We start from the raw sequence: 24,965 nt of genomic DNA on the forward strand, positions 1-24,965 counted from the left end.
AAGTTACACTTGCGATAAATGGAATATACAAATCCTTGATCTGTAGCTCGAAGGTCGTAACGTAAGATAAAAGTCTGATACAGATAAAAAAAAAAGAAATGATATTTTTGTAATGAAAACTAAAGTTTTGTTACGGTCTGAAGAGTTGGACTATACATAAACCCAGTCGACGTTACGGGATTGATTCTTCTTCTTCTTCTTCCTCTTCTTCTTCCGCTTCTTCTACCTCTCCTTCTGCCTTTTCTTCTTGAAAGAAAAGTTCCGACTAACGGACCCGGCTTCCCTCCGGGAGTTTTATTACGCTGGAGACGCGCTTATCCTAGCCACAGATTCGCGCCAACATATCCTCGGCTGTCGATAAGTCTACGACCGTACGAGAAAAAAGGACGACGGCGGAAAGAAAAAAAGCAAGTAGAAATAGCTGAAGAGTACGGTAAGAAGAGATTCCAGAATCATTTCTTATCGGATACTAGATTTTATATTTCTTCGTTTCTTCTATCGTTTCGTAAATACTTGCTAGTTACCGTGGTCGATCCGACTGCGTGAATTCGATCGCGTGTAACGTTCGAACGAAAGATCGATAGAGGGATTAATAGAAAAGCCGCTTGCCGAATGGAAGAAAACACTGTATACATATAGAGAAAGGAAAAGGAGAAGGTTGACGAGGAAAAAAAGGAAACACCGGGTACTTTGGGCGACGAGGTAAAGACAAAGAGGATGCAACCCCAAAAAAGGAGAGAATACCTCTCGTGCCAGAGATGGAGATGCCAGGCAGCCGAGAGCTGCTTAGCCTGGAATTCCGTTGATGGATGGAATTCACTTCGTGCCGACGAGTAAGTATAATAGAAGTGAAGTTGGGCCTCGTGATGCCTACTGTTGCTGAATAGAAGCTTCGTTAGGCTTTGTCTAAGCGGAGTGCTGCAGCTTTACCCCTGCCATCCGCAATTTCCACCGCCACGCAACCCTCGCCCTCATCCTTCCAGTTTCTACCTACTTGAATTATTCTCTACCGCGTCTGTACGAGAACGGACCGCCTCGCTACGCTACAGTCTTAACATTGCGTTTACGATTTTCTACTTGCTACCCTCCGATTCTACTTCCGTTACCAGTACCGGTTATCCTTATCTCACCCACACCCACATACCCCTGCTTTCCTATCCTGTTCATTTTATAATTCCTTTTCGTTGGGTTTCACGATCTTTCGATATAAGAGCAAATTATCTCTGAAAGAACGCGAGAAAAAGTAAAATATCTAGGCGAGGAAGACCGAAATATCTTATCTTCGATTTGCAAATCCAACAACGAGGAAGTAATAAGTCGACGGTTATGAGTCAACGACACTTCCGTCGCCTGATAAGTTCTCAGTAAGTACCGGAAGCTCCGGGTTGAAACTACGACGGTGATGTATTCGAGTTCGGTTACGCCGAGACAGTTGTTCGAGGTAGTTTGCCGGCGATGTTGCAACTAGAGAGAACCTCCCTGATAGTTCCTACCGCCTTAATGCAGTTCCCGGTACAGTAGCGATGCACTCGCGTCACAATAAACCTCCAATGCTGCAGCTATGTACGTGTACGTTTTTATTTATATTCGTGTATTACGTTTACCTATCTCTTCGTCGAGCGACATACACGTTTAAAAGAGAACATCCGTCCAAGTTTTAATTTTATTTTTAAGTTATTATTTTATTGATATTAAAACTATAGATACCTTTGTTACATAAGCCTATCCAATTGAATCTAGAAACACGTGTAACGTCGATCACGATCTTAACCTATAAATATATTCGATTCAAATGATCGGATCTGGAAGAACCGTCTACCAAAACTTAACCCAGTTTTCGACGTTACGGGTTGATCGATAGCGATTATCGAGTATTTTTTACTTACCAAAGCGTAACGATTCATCACGGTTGCGGGAAAATTGTTGAGTTGATATATCGTCGCAACAGCGAAAGCCGGCAGAGTCTCATTTTCAACTAAAAGGAGCCACTATGATTTCTCTCCCACACACGATATGAATAGATATAAGGCAATATTAAAGTTCACACGTGAAGCTACCCAGTACGATACATACCTGTACATAAACTATAGACACGAAGCTAGGATAGGTGATAAAGGCCGCAGGATGTTGGTAACCGGGGGAAAAAGGATGGTGGAAGCTCGCGCATGCGCACCGTTAACGTGCTTAAGTACACACGCGGAGCACGACACACGATGGTTTCGTGCATATAACGTTGCGCGTATATTTGGACGGTGCACAAGATTTTAGTATGCAGAACAGGGTGCCTTTAATGCTGAAATATCGCTGCGAACACCGCAGCATCGTCTTCTCATCTTTCCAGCCGCCAAAATTTCATGGCCTTTTACGACACTGCTATGTACTTCAACCGAAATCTGCGCCCCATCGAGCACGCCAACTCAACGGTACGTGACATGAAACACATATATCAATGATATTTCACTAACTTGGTATACGATCTCCCGTTTTTTTTTTTTTTTTTTTTTTTTTCAAAATATGTCACTTTTGCGAAAGAATTTCTTCCGATAAATCATATTTTCTCTGCTATATGCATTAGCGCCACGAACAAACCTTTTCATACATCGATAGCCAGAAGAAATATAATAAATGACCGTTTCAATACATCGAACGACGATGAATATATGTATACGTATGTGTATGTATACACACGCGCGCACACACGTACACACATCGAAAGTAAAAAGTAACGGAGTGTGTTTTTTCGAATCACAGAAATGAATAAGTATGACAATGTAGACTTCAAGAAATTGACCGAATGTCGCCAGCTGCCAGCTGCCAGCTCTGTATTAAAGGAATCTCTGCGTTCCTGCTCTTAATCCCCTTTCAGCGACAGCCAGCTTGTTTTTCCAAGCATCCGCTTCCAGATGCTTTACCGAACTCCCTCGCTTCTTGTTTTCGCCGTTGTTTTGTCTCCTGGCAGCATGCAACGGTTGATTCACGCCTGGATGAACACCTACGAATTTTAACCCTTTCCGCCTTCTCTACCCATCGACCTTTTCATCCAAACCAGTTTATCTCTTTTCTCTTTTTCCTTCTGTTGTCCTAACGTTTCTCTAGCGATCGACGAGGCGGCGTCAATCGTATTCGTATCGTTCGTTTCACAATACGAGCATTGTATTTATTCGCCGTAAGGAAAAATTTAGGTTGAGATTATAGGTCAAGGCCGCGTGATGCAACATGCGTTTATTGCCACGATAATAGCTCTCACCGATGCAATATTTGGACAACCGTTCTTTTATCCGCGGGTAAAGAAATCTCTGAAACAAAGTCTATCAAAGTGATCGAGAAACTTGAAACAGCCGATAAAGAACGGACAGAAGTTCAGCCGATTTCTTGGAATTTTCATTAAAGAGCAAATCGTTTCTCCCTCCTTCCGCTTACTAAACCTCGACAACTTTCTTTTTTCTTTCATTAACGGCACGTCGAGCTCCTCTGCAATTTCCTTAGATAGACAATAAGCACGGTTGAGAAAAAGAAAGACGAAACTAGAGGCGGTGCAGGAAGAGTCGCTGCCGCCTTTCATAAAATCCAATTTAAGAACTGCTTCTGATCCCCGTCGTTCGTCCTTATTCCACAGTAATAGAGAGCCACCGAGACCTCTTCTTTATACACTTGCAAGTAAACTGCAGTTAATATGACGGTTATTACTTTGTATCCTCACACCGGTGTCTCACAACTTTACGATGTATATCGACGAAATATTCGTTACAGACATAATGTAAAATCGATTAAAACATCGTTATTTCAGGATCTTCTATCTATATGTACACTTGTATATATAACAATGATTCATACTTTTAAAGTAATACCCGTTTTTCTTCTTTTATAGACTCGTTCGTATAAAATATCCATGAAACTCTCAAGTCATCGTATAAATTTTATTAGTATCTTTTCTACACCTTAATGTTTTATCAGCTATGTAATTTTCAATGTATGGAAAAGGTGGCAAATGAACGCATTGTATCTTGCTAGAGTCTTTACGTATGGTTACAAGGCTCTACGTCGTTTATAATATTACGATAATCAGTCCACAGACGAGCCTCCTTGAAACATACGATTCCACCGCCTCGAGAATACTGTGTATCCTAAACAAAGAAATATCTTCGACGTTTTATAATTGTAAACGTTTCTAAAAAAAAAAAAAAAATATACTTACGGCTCTATTGATATCACCAATGCAAACCCAGCGATTAGCGGACTTTTTGGTGTTTGTAATAGCCCATTTTGAATGATCCTGACTACTGGCAAAATTCACATTCGCTACGTCGAATTCAAAGCTTTTAACGTTGTAGATTCTGAATAATTGACGAATTCTTGTAACAGAAAAGAATGATAGAGAATGACGAAACATAGATTAAAAAACGATACTACCTACTTTCTACGGGTACAAATTGAGGGTAACTTGCCTCGACCATTCAACCATGACTGAACATATAAATCTGACTGCAATTGTGGCGCTACAAAATCTCCGTATAAATCTGAACAGAATTTAACGTTATATAGTATAAATATATCTTCCAAGATAGTGAAATGTAATTTAACGAGCATAATTTTTACTTACCTTTACCCCATTTTCCATCCTTAGCAAACGAAATGAATTCAATCGTTCTTAGAGATCTTATTACAGCTTTATGGTTGTAGGGAGGAGTTTTGATATGTTTCTGATTGATCGCGTCTTTCAATACTGGATACTGTGTACCAAGTATATCAGGAATATTTTTTGCATACACTGCTATTTCGTTGTACATTAATTGTTCTCCAATAATATCGAACTGATCACTGCCAAGGGAAATACATAAAAAACTTTGTCCGTAGAACGTTCCACTTACAGGATAACTGTATTTGCCATCGGTAGTAATATTTTCCCTTTTTGACCGTCGAGTTTGCACACCACTTTTAGGAACTGGAGGAAAATTTGGAACGCTGTGAATTAACCAGAAGCCTTGGTCACTATTTGCCATCACTACACCCTTTGTATGACCAAAGCTCCAGACATAAGAAGAATTTGGTGGACTATCGTTATATAAACTCCATATGCTTTCATTCTCGTTATCCTACAATAATAAAACATCATAGTGTTCACTTTTTTTTTTTTTTTTTTTTTTTTAAGTAGTTCGTCATAATTGCTGTTATCATGAGATGAGAATCTAATTAAAATCGTTGATTAATGTTTGCTAAATGCTTACCTGATTGTAAAGCGGCGCTAATGTAATTCCAGGGATGGAATTGTTCGAACCGATGGGCCTAGAAGACACTTGCCAACCAGTTTCGATAGTTGCATTCGTTATGTACAGATAAGCAATTCCTTCTCTAATCATGGGATTACTACTCGTGTGAATTTTTGGTAACTTATAAAGCACGTACCTAAAATAATAGCGTTACATCTAAATCGGTTTCCGACTATCATCTTCAAACGATATCCTTATTACTACTCGAATGCAGTAATTTATGTGAAATTAATTACGCGGAAAGTGATTTGAAAATAAAACGGAAGCATGGCGTTTTCAAGGCTTTACGAAAAATAAGGATACAATTATATATTTACCAATCCACCGGTTCATCTTTTTCATCTTTACATTGTAATTTATTGTATCGGCCGCCATATATAACGTTACTCACGATTGCTAACGTAGTTGCGTAAAATATAACTTTCATGTTCTCGATGTTTTGCTGGAATAAAACAAATAATTACAGAAATAAAGCAATGTTCAAACGACTCTCTTTAAAATCCAATTAGAGAAAAAGAAAGATAATGCGGCGTTTCACACACTTTTGATTCAGGTCGGTTAATATTTTGGAGATAAGTAGCTACGTTAATACGTAGCACAAGTATTGTAACATTACGAATATCAATGACAAATACGGTATGAATGAAACACCATTCGGATTTATATCTATTTATATAAAGATATATAATCTGCAATAAGTATATAATAATTCCCAAAAAGTATAAAAAAAAAGATTAGTTCTACGTGAATATGTATATTTTCTGTGTGCTTCATATTTTTTAATTTACAATAGAAAGAGAGAAGCGGTCCATGTATTTTTTTATGTAAACTGTTTCAGTAAACTTACTTGTTTCATTGTAAATGGTATTTCATGCACGCGACCTAAATGGAAAGTTGTACGAAAATAGCGCGGCATGAAACGTGTTGAAGGTTTTACTCATGAAACAAAGTCATAGTAAAATATATGCTATGATAACAACGTACGATATTGTTCAAGTACATTGAAAAAATTAAAATATTTTAAATCTTCATTCTTTTCCTATGTTCTTTTCTTTCTCTTTTTTTTAATAAAACGTATAATGTTTATAATTTTTATGGTGATAAATAGAATATACAATGATTCACGCCACATGTACATAATACATATTATGTTAGACATATTATACATGATGAATGATTTATTAGATATATTTACCGTGATCTGCCGTTTTGTGTAAGTACAATACAATATCACTCAACAACGCTCAAGCGGAGACGTTGTTGTCATTACATCGACGATTCGACTCACTGCACGAGAATTGGAAGTAACAACATGTATAAGAATATGTCAAGAACGATGAATGAAACATCACTTTACGTCATTGGAGTATGTTTATCCTATTGGCTCATTGGTCAGAACTTTCTTTTTCAAACGATATGTTCATTACATTTACAACAATGAATACGATTCCTAAAATAAATGTTTGTTATTGTTATAATTATGTACGTGTATAAAATTAGTATATAATAGTATGTATCGATTATTTAAAATAATTCGATTGTTTAAACAACCCACATTACCATCGTAAAGTAACATATTACAATTTTTATAATCTTTTTGTTAAATAATGTATCTAAGTTTCTTATATATGCTATGTGTGTCGGAGCAATAATTTATAATTCAGTTTTAATTAATTTTGAATATATTACATTTATGATATTGTTACAAACAAATGTAAAAAAGTATTACATCTTAGTAAATAAGTAATTGCATTTTATAAAAATTCATCAACTTTAACAATTCGAAATGACGAGATTTTCACAATTCCGAATATAACGTTTACTTACACTTTACACAAACACTTAACTCCACCTATGGTTGGATACATAAAACAAACACTGCAACGAAAATAATATGATCGACTGCAGTGAAGTAGCAATATGGCGATCATAAGTTGCAGCGAGCCGAACGTCATAATACTATAATGAGAAAACAAGGCACATTGTGTGAAGTAATAACCGTATATTAAAGTTACAATTCCGCCAAATGCTTTCTTAGCAATGACACTGCCAATAAACCATTTTAAGCGGCACTGCAGATTCCGTTGAGATATCTTTTAAGAACCGACAAGGAACACAATAATGAATTCCTTTATAGAACTAGTTACAGAATGTTTTTAACACTGACAGAAGAACGAAGAAGCAGTTTATAAATTCTTCGTCGGATGGAGGTATATTTTCAAAAGTACTAATTACTTCAATAACATACGATCCATAATGTCTTTTATCCTAATATAATACTGCGAGTTTTATCTATTAAAATTGCACTCTTAGATATGATATTTTTTTTTTTTTTTTCATTTGTTAAGTTATATCCATATAAACTGTTATCTTTAACCATATTTTTACATCTTTACAGTTTCCTAGCATAAGAAAATACATTAATAAGATCTTTATGGTCTAATGCACTATAGACCGAAAGGATCCTAATCATAAATTTTTAATATTTTGTATTAAAAACCAAAAGAAAATGAGCCGAATAGAAAGCGGTCCAGATAATGGAAGTGGTTGGCATGAATGTGTTAAATGGTTAACAAGATGCGGAGCTTTGAGAGCAGATCATAAAGCAAATTGGCCAGAGGCTACTGCTGTTGACTTAGCGTATACCCTAAGAGATGGTGTATTGCTATGTAATCTTTTAAATACGGTGGATCCCGGTTGTATAGACATGAAAGATGTAAATCAAAAACCACAAATGGCACAATTTTTGTGCTTAAGAAATATAAAAGTATTTCTATCCGCATGTTCAACTACGTTTGGCTTATCCGATTCTGAACTTTTTGAACCTTCTATGTTATTTGATCTATCAGATTTCCTTCGTGTATTACGTACCTTATCAGCTTTATCAAATTGTCCTCGTTTGAGACGTAAGGGTATACCGTAAGTAATTTATTATTACATAATCTCTTCTACGCATAAATTATATTATTTTTTTATGCCAATAAATATTCGTTTCAGAGGCTTTTCTATAGGTCATGGTAGATCGCAAGAAGATATTTATAAGGATTTACAAAGTGCTGGTGCAGGGTAAGCATTCAAACTTGTCAATGAAATTCCTTGATTTATAAATATATTTACAACTAAAATACACGAACAATATATTTTGCTTAAAGATAGAAAGTTTATAGAATTATCATAAAAATTGATATATCAAAAAATATCTATATTATTTATAACTTATGTCAATGGGTTTAGTCCCACAACAGGAGTGGGGACATTTACCATGAAACCTAAGAGTATGGATGTAGATGAATCCCAAGTATATCAGGAATTACTCTGTTTCTCGAGTAATTCTCAACACGACTGGCCTTCCACAGAGAAGGTATCTGTCGTTCGCAACTTAAATGTTTGTTTTGCAATAAAAGTACCAAACATCACTGTATTCCATTATAAGAGAAGACAGTCAAGCATTTGCTTGTTTGATGTATAGATAATTATTATTTACACGTACAAATGTCTACAGCAAAATTATCTCGGTACAGTGATACTGGCACTATTCTGAACTTTATTCCGCATTTGCTCTGAAAATTGATGTGCTAGCTATATTTAGTATTAGTAACGAGATCTATGCAGTTGCTGCAAATAGTTTAAGTTCGCAAGAAATTTTATTTTTTTCATGCATGAATAGTGCATGGCTGTTCATATTTTTATGCTAAAGCCGTGAAGACGAAGGTCGTCGCAGAAGATTTAGAAGGCGAGAAGGCGATGAGACAGGTGGAGGAGGCGACAATGAAGATCCAGTTGGGGAGGAAGATGGATATGGAGCATACTGCAGCCATGCTCAAAGCGAAGAAATCTACCAGGACCTTTGTAGTCTACACTTGCCACCTCCTCCATCTGTTGTACAGGTCGTTAAATATTTGTGTTCCTTACATGTATGTGATCATCAAAAATTCATCTCAGTGGCATTTTGAAATTCTAAATCATAACATTAATAATTGATTTTGTTACGTTTTATACTATTCTATATCCCACGTTGTTCCTATAAAAAAGAACTTTCTATCGATCTCTTTGTGAAACAGGACGGTGCAATCTCTGGAGGTGAAAAAAGGGATTATGTAATTCAAGAACTTGTTGAAACGGAACGAAATTATTCGGATGTCCTTAACAGTTTACTTAAACATTTCGCTAGACCTCTTTCCTCATTACTACGACCCGAAGATTCTGCACGCATTTTTTTTGGCATAAAGGAACTCGCAGAAATTCATGCCGGCTTTCATAGTCAACTTCGGAAAGCAAGGACTGGAGCTGCGTTAGCGCAGGTTTTTCTCGATTGGCGAGAAAAATTCCTTATTTACGGCGATTACTGCGCAAACCTTACTCTTGCTCAAAACACGTTGCAAGAAGCATGTGCGCGTTATGAATTAGTTAATCAAGAAGTTATTGTATGTCTTCAAACGTTTATCTTTAATATATGATATCCTATGTGTTTTGTTCTTAATGAAAATGGTAATTGCAGAGGTGTCAACAAGAAGCAAATAATGGCAAATTCAAATTGCGAGATATTTTATCTGTCCCGATGCAAAGAGTATTGAAATATCACTTATTACTCGATAAACTAGTAGAAGAAACTCCTTGTGATTGGCTGGAAGATAGGCGTCAGCTTGGCAAAGCTAGAGAAGTAATGGTCGATATAGCGCAATATATTAATGAAGTAAAACGTGACTCGGATACATTGGACATTATAAGAGATATTCAGGCATCGATAATCGATTGGGATGTTCCAGAAGATGCACAATTAAAGGATTTTGGACGATTACTTAGGGACGGAGAGCTTAAGGTAATAATTTCGTAATAAGCATGTACGAAATTCTAAATGTCAACAAAACGTTACAATCATATTCTAGGTAAAAGCTCACGGTGACCAACGGGTAAAAGCTCGTTACGCATTTATTTTCGAACAAGTAGTATTGATTTGTAAAGCAGGTAGAGGAGAGCAATATTGTTATCGTGAAACCTTACGTCTCGATGATTATCGATTAGAAGATCATACAGGAAGACGAACCCTTGGCAGAGATTCTCGATGGTCCTATCAATGGTTGTTGGTTCATAAACAAGAATATACTGCATACACTTTGTATGCAAGAACGGAAGAACAAAAGCAAATGTGGATCAAGGCATTGCAAGATGCAATGGATAATGTTAATCCTGCCGCGTGTCGCAATACAAATCATAAATTTAAACTTACAACATTTGACACTCCACGTAGTTGTCAGCGATGTGGCAAATTTCTAAAGGGTCGAATTTTTCAGGTAAAACATTATTAATTGAAAGTTGTTAATTATTGTAACATAGGTTTTCTAATAAATTGTTCATTCGAAACAGGGCTATCGATGTGAGGTCTGCCGCTACGCTGTACACAAACAATGTATTGCACATTCGGGTCGGTGTATGCCAGTGCCTCCCCCACCTCCGCCTCCACCACCTCTACCATGTGAACGCGCTCTCTCGGTGAAATTATGGTTTGTAGGAGAAATGGGACGTGACACAGCATCAAATAAATTAGAACCTCGTGAAGATGGTACCTATATGCTGCGAGTACGGCCTGCCGGACAACCACGTTTGAAACACGAAACCAATTACGCTCTTAGTATCAAGTACGAGCTTCACATACATATTACCTTACATAAGTGTCAAACTTTTTAAAAATATTAATCTAATATTATAGGGCAGACGGAGCGGTAAAACATATAAGAGTATTTAAACGTGATGTTGATGGTGCTGATGTATATTATCTCAGTGAATCTCGTTTCTTCAAAAGTGTAGTTGAACTTGTTGAATATTATGAGCGAGCATCGTTATCAGAAAATTTTGAAAAATTAGATCAACGCTTGTTATGGCCGTATAGACGTGTCTTGGCTAAAGCATTATTTGATTTCCGCGGAGGAGAACGGAATCAGCTGAGCCTACGTCGGGGTTGCAGAGTTGTAGTATTGAGCAAGGAAGGTGATGCTAAAGGTTGGTGGAAGGGAAAGATTGGAGATCAGGTAGGGTTTTTTCCAAAGGAATATGTTGAAGAAGAATAGCCATAAATTATACTGCTTAGATATTCCCTTCGTGTGATAGCACGACGATAAAAAATATTTTACGTCGTGCAATCATAATATTTTATTAAAACAGGCCTCAATGGAGAACAAAAAGAAAAAATAAACTAATATAACGCATTTTTACATTATATAAAACATAGAAAAATTTATCTTCACGCATTAGTATCATTATAAAAATACAATTTATTTTGTTCTCTTTACTTGAGGTTGTGCTGTATCACAATCATATAAATAGAAAGTACATGTTCGTAAACGGGAACCGAGCGCATAAAAAGAAATATATATTTAGCTATCTGTATAGATCGAAAGAATTATAATTATTTTTCGGTATAATATGACAGTACGAATAAAGTTTCAAGAAGTCATAAAAGATTAAAGTTGTCTATCTATTCTTGTATATTAGAATCATACAAAAGAAGAACACTTCGCCAAATGTTTATACTTCTGGACAACTTTCTCCTTTATGACTATATTTTAAAGTCAATTGCCAAGACTCAATTGTATATACTGTAATTCTGTACTGTTAATGATAAAAATTTTAGCTATTTCTTAAATATAAGCATACATATACATAAATAATCGCAACGTGATTATTGTAACAAATTAATTGTACTATTTTTTTAATTGTTACACAACTTTTCTGATTGTGCCAATAAGAATAATCAATAAAATTTAGATCTTATGGAAATGTTAACATAAAAAAGAGGTAATACTTATATATGTATATCTAAAGTTCTATTTTAGTCTTTTTATTAGCATATACAATAGCAGCCACTTTTTGTTCTAGTCTTTTACAGCCTTTAGTTGCATAAATATTATGTGGAGGAGGTCCAAAGACCACATATGATAATCCTTCTTCTATCATATCATTAGTAGGATATACTCCTCTGTTTAAAAACGCTTTTTCTAAACACTTTTTCACATGTATTTCTTCAAGCGGTAAAAATGGCACATAATGGTCTATTACACTAGAGTCTATTGTATCACTATGATAGAAACCACCCTTTTCATTGAACGCTCCAATACTTATTAAATTTTCAAAATCTTGAAGCTTAGTTGTTCTCCTCTGTTTGCCTTCCCCCCAAAGTGTTAATAAACGCTGAGTAATGCGCGAACTACCTGTATTGGATAAAAATATGTAAATTGCTTTCCTTGTATTTATAGAAATGCTCGCAAGTCTCCATGATTTAATCCATGCATTGTAATCCAAAAATGGTACAAGAACATTTAGTAAACCTTCTGGCATTTTATCCACTTCATCAAACACAAACATTGATCTTTCACACTTTTGTAAACTATTAGTAATAATTTTATATAATTCTTCCTGTGTAATATAAAATAGTATATCATATTCAATTTAAAGTTGAAAAGTAACCATTTAATAATAGTTGAAATATACCTTATATTCGTTTACTTTTTCCTGAAGAGGAAAGTCATTACGACCATTAAAAAAATGATAAAATTTGCTTTGATCTCCATTTTTATAAAGAAGCTTAGCAATCAATTGACTTATGTAAGTTTTGCCAGTTCCTGGTGGACCATGAAAACTCATAGTCAAAGCTTTGGGAGGATTAGATGAAGTTAGATGTCCATATAAGGCATTTATTATTACATGATGAGCAATTTCTTGTCCAAAAAGCTCTTTATTAAGAATATCGTCTAATTCTAAAATCATCACATATATCCAGTTAATCTGATTATGCACGTACACATAACCTTCAAAAACTTTGTCCTACTTAGTATACATACTGTCAATGTCAGAAGAAATATATTCAGTCGTACAACATTCTACAAAATTGCATTCTACATTTTGTATTATTTTACTGACTTTATTGAACCCAGATGATAACACTGACATAACCGAAAATTCACATTTCACACAAACAGTTAATAAAATAATAACAATAAATACAGGCAAAGTGCCGGCAAAATTCATCTTATATTATTATTTAATTAATTGTATAGTTAAAATTAATCGTATTCCGTAAAATTTAAACATCACTTGCCAACACTAAAATAAAATATCAAGAATTATTTATCATAATATCAATTTACATAAAAATATTCGTTCGTATCCCATCAACAGAATTGCATTCAATTTAAACACTAGCATCCTAAAAAATGCTTTATGGTGTAGCTGTAACCTATAATCATTAATTTAGATACTTACATAACTGAAATCGGTGATTTCCTATTGGTTCAACTTCAAAGTGTAAGGTTTTGGGTTATTAATTAAAAACTGATATAAAAGATAACCATATAAATATTTAAATAGAATTAAATCAATTTATGTTTTATACCTAAATATAATTGTTTATATTACTACATCGATAAATACTTTTAACTTATAGGATACAATTAGTTATTACAATAAACTATGAATGTTAAAATTTTGTAAATAATATTACATAATAGCTAACATTCGTTAAATACCCAATTTACATAAAACCACGTATCCTTATGTTGTTAAAGTAATATTTATAATTTCTAATACATTATTTAAAATTAAATGGGAACAATAAAAAAAAATAACCTAGTTAACCCTGAAAATCTTGAGAAAGTAAATAATTTTACAGATCTCTTCAGCGGTCAATAGGGTCAATATTACTATTATCAGTGTACGAATCACTCACTGACTGATTCACAGAATTCAGACTGTAGCTACAGTCGTAGCTAACGTATAAGCCGCGGAATAAAATTTTTGCGTGATTTATATTTTTTAAACAGAGCTTAGCGTATTGAGCACTGTAAATAATACATCATTTACTACATTTCAATATTTTATTCATTCTTTTCAGTAATATTCATATAATACTTATATATTTACTTTAAAATATTGTCTACTGCAGAAGAAAAAATATGGCGTCCGAAAATAGCACTGTTGATACCGCTTATACCAAATTTTACACGCGGGAAGAAGTCGCTAAGCATAATGATAGTAAAGATCTGTGGTTTATTATTCATAATAAAGTTTACAATGTGACACAATTTATAAGTGTAATTATATACTTTATGTGTATTTCTTTTATAATTGACATTTTTTAATAGAACTGTATATAAAAATACTTATTTTATATTTGAAATTCAAGCATCCTGGTGGAGAAGAAGTTCTTTTGGAACAAGGTGGTCAAGATTGTACAGAAGCCTTTGAAGATATTGGCCATTCAAGTGATGCAAGAGAATTAATGGAGATATTCAAAATTGGAGAATTAGTAGAAGTATGTATAAGGTTTAATAATTTTATATCTCTCTTACCAATTTCTACTTTTTCTACCAATAACAATAATTAAGGACTAACAAATTATTAATTTTAGGAGGAAAGAACACAGGGAAGCAATGATGTAACTGATGTGTCTGATGTAGATAATTCTAGGTATATTTTTTCATATATTAATTAATATTATATATATATATATATTACTAACCAAAGTATTACAGTACACAATTTTATTATTAACATCTTTCCTATATTGGTGTTATATTTATTATCGGTCATTGTCATTTATATTGATCGGATAGCACAATTAAAAATCTGGGTATATTATAAAATTATACTTATAGCAATATGTTTTATTTTGATATATAGTCACAATATGATTGTATCATATGTAAGTGATTGTGCTATTCAAACTCATAAAATTATCAAAATTCAAAATGTGTGATATGTAAATAGTCAGTGCAGCATCGTGATGTGATCATTGCCAGTTGCAGTGGTTCTTGGCGATCGTGGCTGATTCCAATTGCTCTTGGGGTACTGGCGACTCTTGTCTATCGTTACTTTATTAAAGCACACTGAATCATTCCTGATATTTATTTTTTTGTAATTTGTATTATACATAAACAAATGTTATAAATAATTAATCAAAGAATACTATGTATATTGCACATAACTGCGGTCTTGTTTTATGACATGAAATTGCACACACAAGCTGGCCTAGCATAAAAACATTTATAAAACAAAATTTCATTTGTTATATTTAAGCTAAGATATATATAAACACGCGCGCGCGCGTTTCATACACATGTAATAATACGAATTATATTAACTGCAAGTACAAAAATAAAATAATTTTATTTACATACTGGTACAGAAGTTCCTCTGAAACAAAGGAACAAGAGTTGGCTCTAAATCAATATTTTAAAAACACATTGAGTGTAATTACCATTCTGATTGTACATATAAAGATATTTACACTTAGTTAAAGAATATACGAGCAAATTAAGAATTATTTAAAAAAATATATTTAAACAATATTTAAAAGAATTCTTAAAGTTGCATTTGTCAAAAACATATTTAAAATTAGTTTACATGTATAATCGACAATGCAATATTTTGTAATATTATGAGAATGAAATTGTTAACTTTTCTATTGTAAAATTATATATATTATAAAATATGTTCTGTTATATTTCCAATATTGTACTTAATAATTTAATAATCCATTATCTCAATTATATATATATATATATATCTTCTCATCAAAATTGCTTGAATATAATAAAGGCATGACTTTTATACTATAATTACTTACTATAATTTGTTAAAACACAAATATGGTGTTCAGTTGTAACGTAGAGTTACATAGTCAATAATATTGAAATTTACAGTCTCGTTATTAATACTCATAACATTATTTCACACATTTACCTAAAAATACCTTATAATTGTATAAAAAGTGAAGGTGTACTTTCTATTTATGTAATTACACGTAGACATGGATAAAAATTTTCAAATATTTACCATCCACTGAAACTGGCAACATGCCTAATAGTGGAATGATAGGAAAACAGAAAGTATTCAATGTATGAAAAAATAAATTAATAGATATCTAATAGAAGTCGAAAGAGGGAAAAACGATATCGAGCGAATTTGAGCGCCGACGCTAGGCGCTCGTACTACTATCTTCCTTTCCTTGTCGCACTTGCAATTTCCCCTTCCCGATCTCGTGCATGTTCGTTCTTTGGCGGGTATGTCTCCCTCTGCCGAACATCCAGTTCATCGTGAGAGGTGGATTGGTGCAAATCGTGTTGGAAATAGTCAGAATATTCTAATCACATAGAAGGCATACGCAAATTCGCATTGTACGGTTGATATCATCGACGACATTCGAATTCGGAAATACTCGATTCGAATAAAAGAACCGTAGCGTTCGAACAAATTATTATTGTTCGAAATCCGAAGCGGAAAGAAGGGCGTACGTAAAAGTCGCCCGTTGAAACGAGAACTAGAAATTTGCGAGCGAATTTAGCGCAGGAAAGAAGCAGACGGCGGGTCGAAGACAGCTGTATAGGGCAGAGACAGTGGTTGCTTCGAAAAGTCGGCGTGGTGTCATGAGAGGCGGTCTCACAGTCCGCCCTTCTTATCGGTCCCTCTTAGAGTCATGCATGTCGCGCCCTTCAAACGAGGTGAGCGACATTTTTCCTCATTTGCAATTATTATTCTTCATCGTATCTCGATGCTGAACCTTTTATGAAGAGAACAGCCATTTATTCGTAATTGATAAAATTCGCGCGCTTTTTTACCCTCATCAGGTTGCTCATTCATAAACGCGACTTCCATTCTTGGAAAAGCTTTCTCATTGGCATTGATGGACTGTACAAAGCGCTTCATTATGCAAATGGTATTTGATTTTCATGAAATTAAAGAAATTGATAGGTCCATAAAGAATAATTAGATCACAAAGCCTAAACACATTCGCAATACGATATATACTCGAACAAAAACCGACAGATTTTATTATCTTTAAACCGGTAAATAAATTAGAACGGAAATTTTTTCCGAATTAATTGTTTAATAAAAGACTATAGATCGGCTTATAATCGGTATCGTGTTGATAAAATGTTTGGGTAATTCATCGATTAAATAAAACCTGTTGGTACGTATTTGTGTTAGTTATAGGAGCAGAAAACACGTGTGTGCCAAGATGTACCGCGATTTACATTTCGCGAAGCCAATTATGTTTCTCTTTTGTACATATTTTATAACACGATAACGACGAGCAAAACTTCATATTACGTTACAGAGCGCGATATTTTATATTTTACAATTTAGCAAAAAAATATGTAATGTGTAAAGAGACAAGAAAAGAAAGTCATATTATTTATAATTTATAAAAATCTAATTTTTTATTTCCTGCAATTTTACATTTGTTGATATCAAAGGAAACAATTCTAATCGGACGGATGGATTAAAACAGAATGCTAGAAAATCCATATAACATTTAAGATATATTAAAAAACTACGTGTTTCAAATCCTTTCGTTACAATCTTAATTATTTACAATCGATCGTAACTGGCATAAGCGATTTAGCGAACTGTTTCAAAATAAGATAAAGGGAAACGATAATATCGCGTTTAATAAAGTATGAATGATAAGGTCAAAGAAAAAGTGCGGAACATTGATACAGTGAATAAATTTAACAGCCAAATTGCACGAAGAATTGCATCATTCCATGAAACGAGGAACCCGAATATGCGTGGGGTGTATTCGAAATTCGTACGAGACTACAAGAATATCTCTGCTCTTCTATTTAAACTTATCAAGAGCAATAGCAAATTAATTTAAAGTATTCGTTGATATTCCATTTACATATATATGTACGATATACGCGCTCATCTTTTTTCTTGTTTATTTTTATTTTACAAGAGGGAATCAAATTTCCAGGTTCACCCAGATGTTAAATCTAGCCCATAGGTGTATTTTAAGACACTTTGCGCAAGTGGTTTTTCGTTTCCGTTGCAAATAGAAATTTACCATTTACCAGGATATGCTACTAGCATATGTTTTGGCGTTAATGAAACGGTCAATAAATGTACGCGATAATTTTTAAGTAATGAGACGGATATGGGAAGTTATTTCTTTGACTCGAGAAATTGCGCAACGTTATATTCTCGGAAGGTATAAATTTTTATGGATGATCGATCATTATATATCATCCGTTATCGATCTTGATATCGTGCGAGAGTCTCAGGATTATTTTTAACATTTTACGATGAATACGCGTTGGTCGCGATGTGGCTACAAATAGACGAACAACGACTTCTTAACGAATCGCTGAACGAACAGACAACGATAAGTAAGTACTCTACGACGCGTATTCCGTTTAAGCCAATTGTAGTTTCTATGCAAACCAATGCGTCTTGCTTGCCTTTGTGGTGTTCAGTTACTATCTGGGTTAGGTGGTACGTGTTCTAAGCGGTGTTGATTTTATCGTAAGAACCTTGCTATTCTAAACGCTACGGTTATTAGAAGCTCGTTCATGATCTTCTAACAATCGAACACGTCACACGCGAAATGCACCGAGTAAGATAATTACATCTCGAATTAGAGACTTCTGTTGCTATCTTTCGATTTCATTTATATACAAACCGTTTTTTCAGAGTAGACATTTTTTGCGAAGCGAAAGAGTTAAAAATCGTCTTCGATTTTTCAAGTAAATTTACAGACAATGAGAAATATAACGATCGATAAAACGAAACGAAAACCATTGACCAATGGTTAATACGACTGTAAATCAGCAGTTTTACACGAACAATTTTGCGATTTGACGTTGAGAGTAAATTGAATATTCTCCATCGTTATTTACGTAACACGGAGAATGACCAAGTATTTACATTTAAATATAGCGAAGCATACCACACTTTGTCGTGTTGCTACAATTTTGAGCCCGGTGAACCGATTAAAATTACGTATATATATATGTAGGTTGATAAAAATAGTTGAAAAAAAAACAAATTTATTTCGATAGCTCGTCGAATGGATCACTACGAATAAAGAATCGTTGACTGTATGGAATTTGATACAATTATTGAACGGTGTAAAATGCATTACACATTGATACGACGTTCAGCCTAGTAAATCCAATTAGAGTATATGTTTTGAATTCAGCTTGATTCTAACATCTTCTTGGTTTCTTTTCAAAGGTATGTAGTTTATAATAGTCCTTTAATAATTGTTTTCTATTTATATCTTCATTTTTGTATTGGTTCATTTTATAATCAGTTCGACCTTCAGTCGTAGGCAAAATCTTCTTTCATGCAAGATGTCGCACAGAGATCGGTTTCTTTCGCACGAACCATCAATTAAACGCAATTGGATCATTACGACAGTTTATCACAATAGGCATTAACACGGTTTAGAAGCACACATAGTATACATATGTATCAGTGGCGGTAAATGAACGTCTTAACGTAGACGATAAAAAAATATCAGAAAGCATAATTTAAATTAAAAAATTAAAAGGTTCTCTTTATGAATTGATTTCGCACGTTAAACGATAGGTGGGGAGGTTATGGTAGACTGTGCGTAGAAGCATGAGCGCGTCATATTGCAAATATCCGTGTTAACATATCGTCTTACCGATTCGACGAACTTTATTAACTCATTTGTACTTCGTCATTGGTCATGCATAATATTCATTGGTAATTATCCTCCTCTAGTAACATTCTTCCTCTTCAGTCGTTAAAAACTGTGAAATTTGTTATCTCTTTATACGAAACAATTATAACATCGTTTAATCGATAATACTCGTTAATAGAAGATATAATAATGTTATATTTTCATTTTTATATCATATATTTATTTTCTTTCATATTTTTACATAACGCTTTATAAAATAACGCACGCGCGCATCTCTTGTCATATTGCGTCATTTTTTTTTTTTTTTTTTTTTGATATATTATCGATAACTAAACCAGGATAGCTTAGACACAAATCTTTTCATTGCAGCTTAAACATAGCTACGAAACGTTCGACTGCGCTTTCCATCGCATCAACGAACTTTATTTAATCAAATGTTGATAGTATTTCACACTCGATGTTGTACTCGGTTATATTATAAGAATTGCACGACTACACGGTTAAACGATACGTTACCATTTAGAAATATAAACGGTCAGCAGTTTTTATAAACGTCTTCGTTATAAAGCTATTCAAAACGCTCACCGATAAAGAAAGTGCAAACTAAACTATAATTAGAATGATACGTCTCGTGAATTTTATAAAATTCATTTAATCAACTTTTCAATTTTTTTTTTTATACGTTTAAACAAATAAAGAAATTAGAGAAGGAAAAGGTGAAATATTTCCAGTATTACGTACGTGGATTTCTGATATATTAAATATATCCGATATTTCAAAGTACGTAGACGTTATTTAAATCTGATACAATGATAAACTGTTAACGTAGATGCGTTAACAGAAAAATCAATAATTTATTCAAAGGTCACCTTGAAGATGAAACCACGAACGTCTCGCGTAGTACGAGGTTCGGTCGAAAGAATGCAATACACCTAATACTCATGGTCACGCGCTCGATAAAATAAATGTTTTAAGCTTCTTTATTTTCAAAACCATTTACCACCGTTTCGTATTCAGTATCGACGCTATTATTGATAATTTTGATTATCAATGTACACGATATATGCTGGCGTAGGAAAAGATCGATAGCAAGCAATCTATTAAAAAAACGATTAACAAACTCGGTATCGAGTTCGTTCGATAACATTACCAATATTTCCCGTATCGGTCGAGCTAATAGCCGCGTAAAAATTCCGTAAAATTGGTTTATATTTCACGGCCTATTGTACGGCGAAATATGTATAAAGAAGGCAGACTGATCTTAGCCACGAGAAATCTTTGGCGTCTGGCCAAACGAACTATTACGGTAGCAACAACATCTCGACTATAATAATATAATAATGTACGTCACATGACGATATAAGTATAAATTCAACGATTTGTCACTTTTTAGATCGTCGCGGTTCTCCGAAGTATGCTAATATCTTTCATTAGTCGCGCGAGGAAAACTGCTCGATAGTTGCGTTTTTTGAAATACACGTTTTCACGTGTATTTTCACGTTCTTTTCGCGTGTTTATTTCGTAAATCGTTTTACAGTGACTTTAACGACAGTTCGTTTATACGCAATTTAAGCGAAATTATTGGCAACCATTTTTGTTCGCGTTTATCACAATGTGTAAAGTGGACGTAAAAAACTGGATGTTAACGTTCAAACCATCTTTGTAAATGTCAGTTAATGACAGAGCAAAGTCGTACATCTTTGCGAAAAATTGTACCATTTGCAAGGCCGAGGAACTGGTTGAAATTGTCGATAATAAAGCTTGATGAATTATGTACGAAGGTAACCGTACGATCCATTTCTGTGAACCTTCAATTCGATTGACGGTATACCCCTATAACATGACGTAGTAATGTCATATAGCAATATGGAATGATGTTCGAAAGATCAATTTGTTCGATGTAAGAATAAGAATGATTTTTAATAAGCAACGAAACGATACGCATGATTTCAGTTACCGTGGGACATGATCCACAGACAAGTAACGGGAATCAATCGCAACAGCAGTTACAAAGCGGCGGATGGAATGGAATTCCTGAAACGACGTTGGTCTCTCGATCGATCAGAAACAACGGCAACAGCAATGGCTGGAACCCAATTACGTCTCCGTTCCAACATCAACAGGAACAACAACAGCTACACGAACGGAAACAGAAAGAAGTTAAATCTGGGGATTTGGGAGATGATGAAGACGGTGGTGGAGGGGGTGGAGGGCTGGAGGGGGCGGACCCAGAGGAGAACAACTCTGTTCACCTCAAGAGACGGGTGGGACTCGTCAGTGGGGTGGCTCTAATCGTTGGTACCATGATAGGTAGAGCAATCTATACGATTTCAGTAAAATCTTATACGGTTAATTAGAAATAGTACAATCTCAAATTCTTCTTCTTCTTCTTCTTCTTCTTCGTCGTCGAATTACGAAACGATAGGTTCTGGGATATTCGTTTCGCCGTCAGGGCTTTTGGTTCGAACCGGCAGTATCGGAATCAGCTTCCTCGTATGGACGGCCTGCGGCATGTTGAGTCTGTGCGGTGCGTTAGCATACGCCGAGCTGGGTACGATGAATACGAGCAGCGGCGCCGAGTACGCTTACTTTATGGACGCATTCGGTGCACCACCTGCTTTCCTCTTCTCGTGGGTTTCCACTTTGGTCTTAAAACCATCTCAGATGGCGATAATCTGTTTGTCATTCGCGCAGTACGCGGTTGAAGCCTTTGCGGCCGACTGCGATCCACCCGAGGAAGTAGTGAAAATCGTTGCACTCCTGGCGATCATACTTATACTGTTAGTGAACTGTTACAGCGTTAATCTAGCCACAGGTGTACAAAACGCGTTTACCGCAGCAAAATTGATCGCCATACTCGTTGTAATTGCCGGTGGCTCTTATAAGTTGATACAGGGTAATACGCAGCATCTGAAAGGCGCTTTCGATACCGTGGACGGTAGTACCGTTAATATAGGCAGATTAGCCACAGCTTTTTATACTGGTTTGTGGGCGTACGATGGATGGAATAATCTCAATTATGTCACCGAAGAAATCAAAAATCCTTCCAAAAATCTACCACGGTCCATTATGATTGGTATACCCCTCGTTACGCTATGTTACGCATTGATAAATGTCTCCTACCTGGCCGTGATGTCACCTTCGGAGATGATCGAAAGCGAAGCTGTTGCAGTGGTAAGACAATTTTTAACGTTATCCTTTATCATAGAAGTCTCAAGTATTAAAGTAGAGAGTCAGATTGAAATTCAATTAGTAATTCGTATTTTTAATGATTTTGTATAAAGAAATATGGACTAATATTTTGCAGACTTTTGGAAATCGAATTCTTGGCGTTATGGCATGGCTTATGCCACTTTCGGTTGCGATTAGCACGTTCGGTTCCGCAAATGGCACTCTTTTTGCAGCGGGTAGACTTTGCTTTGCCGCGTCTCGAGAGGGTCATCTGCTTGACTGTCTCAGTTATGTTCACGTACGACGCTTTACTCCTGCACCAGGACTTATCTTCCATTCCCTCGTTGCAGGTACCTTTTACACAAATATCACATTCAATTACATTCATATACCTATTCTACTAAGTACTCGATAAAATATCTCCTCATCGATTAGGAGCAATGGTGCTATCCGGAAACATTGATTCCTTGATCGACTTTTTTTCGTTCACTGCTTGGATCTTTTATGGTGGAGCAATGCTAGCTCTATTAGTGATGCGAAGGACCAGACCGAATCATCCACGACCATATAAATGTCCACTGATAATACCTGTTCTCGTACTTGGAATCTCTGCGTACCTGATTGTAGCGCCAATCATTGATAACCCTCAAATCGAATACCTGTATGCGGCTGGCTTCATATTAGCGGGCATGCTTGTCTACCTCCCGTTTGTTAAATACGGATACGTGCCCAAATTTATGGGTAAGACCATTAAAGAAAGTTAATTGAATAAATTAACGCAAGATAAAGAAGAAACTCGTTTGCATTATTTATTCTGTTTGCAGAAGGTGTGAATGCCTTTCTTCAGATGTTACTCGAAGTCGCACCAACGGCCGCAGCGTTTGATTGATTTCGATCAGATGCAGAAGTGTGATTTTTTAAATGCCAAATCATTCCACTGTGGCATAGCGAACATGATATGAATGTCTATTTTAAATATAAATAGATAAAGATATGTAACCTCTTATCGAAGCTTAAGGCTGGCCCGAATGAATTCACAAATATATAAAAATATTATTTTATTACTTGTTACTCATATATAATATACAGTACATGAAACACATTATTGTTAGACAATTAGTTAACGTTGTAACTATTGAACAGAGCAACTAAAAGTATTTTAAATGTTTATGGTTAAAATTTTATTTTTGATTTTTACCCAATGTTTTCTTACTTACTTTTCCATAAACATTCAGTAAACCATCAGAACCGCGTTTCGATCGCGCTTTTTTATTTTTATGATTTAATAGACTTTTTTGAAGACCTGATGCATGTGTCACGTCATTTTGCCGTCTTTCCTTCTGACCTTTCTTTTCACGTTTTAATATCTTATAATTAATATACTTCTTTGGGGGTGGTTTTGCTCCTAAACTTATAGCGAGTGCTATTTCAGCTTTTTTTGCTTTTGTTCTTTTAAAACCAGACATACCGAACTTCATAACCTCGTATCTGACACGTTTCATTTCTCGTTCCTGTTTTCTTTTTTCATCATTTTCATTCCGCTCGTTTTTTGTTACGTTGAATTTAGAATTTTCTACGTCATTGTTTTCTTTGCTTTCAATAGTTTTTACCCTTTTCTTTGGTTTTTCATAATTTACCGATACGAATTCCTTCACGACGTCCTTTTTTATTTTTGATACTCTTGTTGGAATAAAATCTTCCATTATAAAATACTGAAAACGTAATTATTGTTATTATCAGTTTATATCATTTATTTCACCTAAATATATGTATATTTACTTACTATGTACGAAATTAAAATTCTTTTGAATACACAATTATCCTTTACTCACTGCTAAAATAATAAACACTGCTAAAAATAATGAATACAAATTTATTGCAAATTTAATAAATTCTCTCGTTGTTTTATTGTTGCTTTATTATTTGTTACTTGGACATATATGATCATTATAATAATTAATTTCTAATTGATCAGACAGTAACTTTTGGCAACAGTATACATGTGTACTTCACATCTTTCATCGTATTTCACATAACCTCAAATATTATCGTTACAACGTAATACTAAATAAGACACAACA

At 34.6% G+C, this 24,965-nt stretch overlaps 6 protein-coding genes across 14 annotated transcripts; 3 read left to right on the top strand and 3 right to left on the bottom strand.

The window, feature by feature from the left end:
- Positions 1–3,905: 3,905 nt before the first annotated feature.
- On the bottom strand, positions 3,906–6,717 carry Dnaseii (deoxyribonuclease II). Of its 3 annotated transcripts, none has more exons than XM_072023111.1 (7): positions 6,463–6,717; positions 5,585–5,703; positions 5,226–5,403; positions 4,601–5,093; positions 4,415–4,517; positions 4,196–4,334; positions 3,906–4,124 (listed from the first exon to the last, which is right to left on the bottom strand). In XM_072023111.1, the coding sequence occupies exons 2-7, from the start codon at positions 5,692–5,694 to the stop codon at positions 4,017–4,019; spliced, it is 1,131 nt and encodes a 376-aa protein (XP_071879212.1). In that variant the 5' UTR covers positions 5,695–5,703; positions 6,463–6,717; the 3' UTR covers positions 3,906–4,016. The 3 variants fall into 3 exon arrangements, with proteins under 3 accessions (XP_071879212.1, XP_071879211.1, XP_071879213.1); XM_072023110.1 differs by having other exon boundaries at positions 4,196–4,352; positions 5,585–5,709; XM_072023112.1 differs by lacking the exon at positions 5,585–5,703 and having other exon boundaries at positions 4,196–4,352.
- Positions 6,718–7,188: 471 nt separating this feature from the next.
- On the top strand, positions 7,189–12,408 carry Vav (Vav guanine nucleotide exchange factor). Of its 2 annotated transcripts, none has more exons than XM_072023100.1 (9): positions 7,189–7,477; positions 7,666–8,186; positions 8,265–8,333; positions 8,502–8,628; positions 9,329–9,691; positions 9,766–10,086; positions 10,154–10,558; positions 10,632–10,903; positions 10,975–12,408. In XM_072023100.1, the coding sequence occupies exons 2-9, from the start codon at positions 7,777–7,779 to the stop codon at positions 11,330–11,332; spliced, it is 2,325 nt and encodes a 774-aa protein (XP_071879201.1). In that variant the 5' UTR covers positions 7,189–7,477; positions 7,666–7,776; the 3' UTR covers positions 11,333–12,408. The 2 variants fall into 2 exon arrangements, with proteins under 2 accessions (XP_071879201.1, XP_071879200.1); XM_072023099.1 differs by lacking the exon at positions 8,502–8,628 and adding an exon at positions 8,965–9,154 and having other exon boundaries at positions 7,190–7,477.
- LOC139998508 (torsin-1A) lies at positions 11,354–13,289 on the bottom strand. Of its 2 annotated transcripts, XM_072023115.1 has the most exons (4): positions 13,103–13,289; positions 12,753–13,018; positions 12,590–12,677; positions 11,354–12,472 (listed from the first exon to the last, which is right to left on the bottom strand). In XM_072023115.1, the coding sequence occupies exons 1-4, from the start codon at positions 13,287–13,289 to the stop codon at positions 12,081–12,083; spliced, it is 933 nt and encodes a 310-aa protein (XP_071879216.1). In that variant the 3' UTR covers positions 11,354–12,080. The 2 variants fall into 2 exon arrangements, with proteins under 2 accessions (XP_071879216.1, XP_071879215.1); XM_072023114.1 differs by having other exon boundaries at positions 11,354–12,677.
- A 647-nt stretch (positions 13,290–13,936) lies between these two features.
- Positions 13,937–15,315, top strand: Cyt-b5 (Cytochrome b5). 2 transcript variants are annotated; one of them, XM_072023120.1, is made up of 5 exons: positions 13,937–14,100; positions 14,203–14,350; positions 14,443–14,571; positions 14,668–14,726; positions 15,059–15,315. In XM_072023120.1, exons 2-5 carry the CDS (start codon positions 14,213–14,215, stop codon positions 15,147–15,149), a joined length of 417 nt encoding a protein of 138 aa, XP_071879221.1. In that variant the 5' UTR covers positions 13,937–14,100; positions 14,203–14,212; the 3' UTR covers positions 15,150–15,315. The 2 variants fall into 2 exon arrangements, with proteins under 2 accessions (XP_071879221.1, XP_071879222.1); XM_072023121.1 differs by having other exon boundaries at positions 13,982–14,350; positions 15,065–15,315.
- A 1,023-nt stretch (positions 15,316–16,338) lies between these two features.
- On the top strand, positions 16,339–24,052 carry LOC139998504 (b(0,+)-type amino acid transporter 1). Of its 3 annotated transcripts, none has more exons than XM_072023106.1 (6): positions 16,339–16,759; positions 21,667–22,023; positions 22,139–22,887; positions 23,021–23,234; positions 23,320–23,625; positions 23,709–24,052. In XM_072023106.1, the coding sequence occupies exons 1-6, from the start codon at positions 16,735–16,737 to the stop codon at positions 23,771–23,773; spliced, it is 1,716 nt and encodes a 571-aa protein (XP_071879207.1). In that variant the 5' UTR covers positions 16,339–16,734; the 3' UTR covers positions 23,774–24,052. The 3 variants fall into 3 exon arrangements, with proteins under 3 accessions (XP_071879207.1, XP_071879206.1, XP_071879208.1); XM_072023105.1 differs by lacking the exon at positions 16,339–16,759 and adding an exon at positions 18,037–18,430; XM_072023107.1 differs by lacking the exon at positions 16,339–16,759 and adding an exon at positions 21,355–21,494.
- LOC139998510 (uncharacterized) lies at positions 23,928–24,930 on the bottom strand. 2 transcript variants are annotated; one of them, XM_072023119.1, is made up of 2 exons: positions 24,717–24,930; positions 23,928–24,596 (listed from the first exon to the last, which is right to left on the bottom strand). In XM_072023119.1, the coding sequence occupies exon 2, from the start codon at positions 24,585–24,587 to the stop codon at positions 24,066–24,068; it is 522 nt and encodes a 173-aa protein (XP_071879220.1). In that variant the 5' UTR covers positions 24,588–24,596; positions 24,717–24,930; the 3' UTR covers positions 23,928–24,065. The 2 variants fall into 2 exon arrangements, with proteins under 2 accessions (XP_071879220.1, XP_071879218.1); XM_072023117.1 differs by having other exon boundaries at positions 24,668–24,930.
- Between the last annotated feature and the right edge of the window lie 35 nt (positions 24,931–24,965).

The sequence above is a fragment of the Bombus fervidus genome, chromosome 3, assembly GCF_041682495.2.
Source record: "Bombus fervidus isolate BK054 chromosome 3, iyBomFerv1, whole genome shotgun sequence".
NCBI classification, from domain to species: domain Eukaryota; kingdom Metazoa; phylum Arthropoda; class Insecta; order Hymenoptera; family Apidae; genus Bombus; species Bombus fervidus.

Coding starts and splice junctions, on each gene's coding strand:
- Dnaseii (XM_072023110.1), bottom strand. CDS start 5,694: ATGAAAGTTATATTTTACGCAACTACGTTAGCAATCGTGAGTAACGTT. Junction 5,404..5,584: donor AAAGATGAACCGGTGGATTG/GTAAATATATAA, acceptor CTATTATTTTAG/GTACGTGCTTTATAAGTTAC. Junction 5,094..5,225: donor TAGCGCCGCTTTACAATCAG/GTAAGCATTTAG, acceptor TTATTATTGTAG/GATAACGAGAATGAAAGCAT.
- LOC139998504 (XM_072023105.1), top strand. CDS start 18,367: ATGTGGCTACAAATAGACGAACAACGACTTCTTAACGAATCGCTGAAC. Junction 22,888..23,020: donor AAAGCGAAGCTGTTGCAGTG/GTAAGACAATTT, acceptor AATATTTTGCAG/ACTTTTGGAAATCGAATTCT. Junction 23,235..23,319: donor CTTCCATTCCCTCGTTGCAG/GTACCTTTTACA, acceptor CTCATCGATTAG/GAGCAATGGTGCTATCCGGA.
- LOC139998508 (XM_072023114.1), bottom strand. CDS start 13,289: ATGAATTTTGCCGGCACTTTGCCTGTATTTATTGTTATTATTTTATTA. Junction 13,019..13,102: donor TATTTCTTCTGACATTGACA/GTATGTATACTA, acceptor TGATGATTTTAG/AATTAGACGATATTCTTAAT. Junction 12,678..12,752: donor AAAAAGTAAACGAATATAAG/GTATATTTCAAC, acceptor TATATTACACAG/GAAGAATTATATAAAATTAT.
- Cyt-b5 (XM_072023120.1), top strand. CDS start 14,213: ATGGCGTCCGAAAATAGCACTGTTGATACCGCTTATACCAAATTTTAC. Junction 14,351..14,442: donor ATGTGACACAATTTATAAGT/GTAATTATATAC, acceptor TTGAAATTCAAG/CATCCTGGTGGAGAAGAAGT. Junction 14,727..15,058: donor TCTGATGTAGATAATTCTAG/GTATATTTTTTC, acceptor GATCATTGCCAG/TTGCAGTGGTTCTTGGCGAT.
- LOC139998510 (XM_072023119.1), bottom strand. CDS start 24,587: ATGGAAGATTTTATTCCAACAAGAGTATCAAAAATAAAAAAGGACGTC.
- Vav (XM_072023099.1), top strand. CDS start 7,777: ATGAGCCGAATAGAAAGCGGTCCAGATAATGGAAGTGGTTGGCATGAA. Junction 8,334..8,964: donor TTACAAAGTGCTGGTGCAGG/GTAAGCATTCAA, acceptor TTTATGCTAAAG/CCGTGAAGACGAAGGTCGTC. Junction 10,559..10,631: donor TAAAGGGTCGAATTTTTCAG/GTAAAACATTAT, acceptor CATTCGAAACAG/GGCTATCGATGTGAGGTCTG.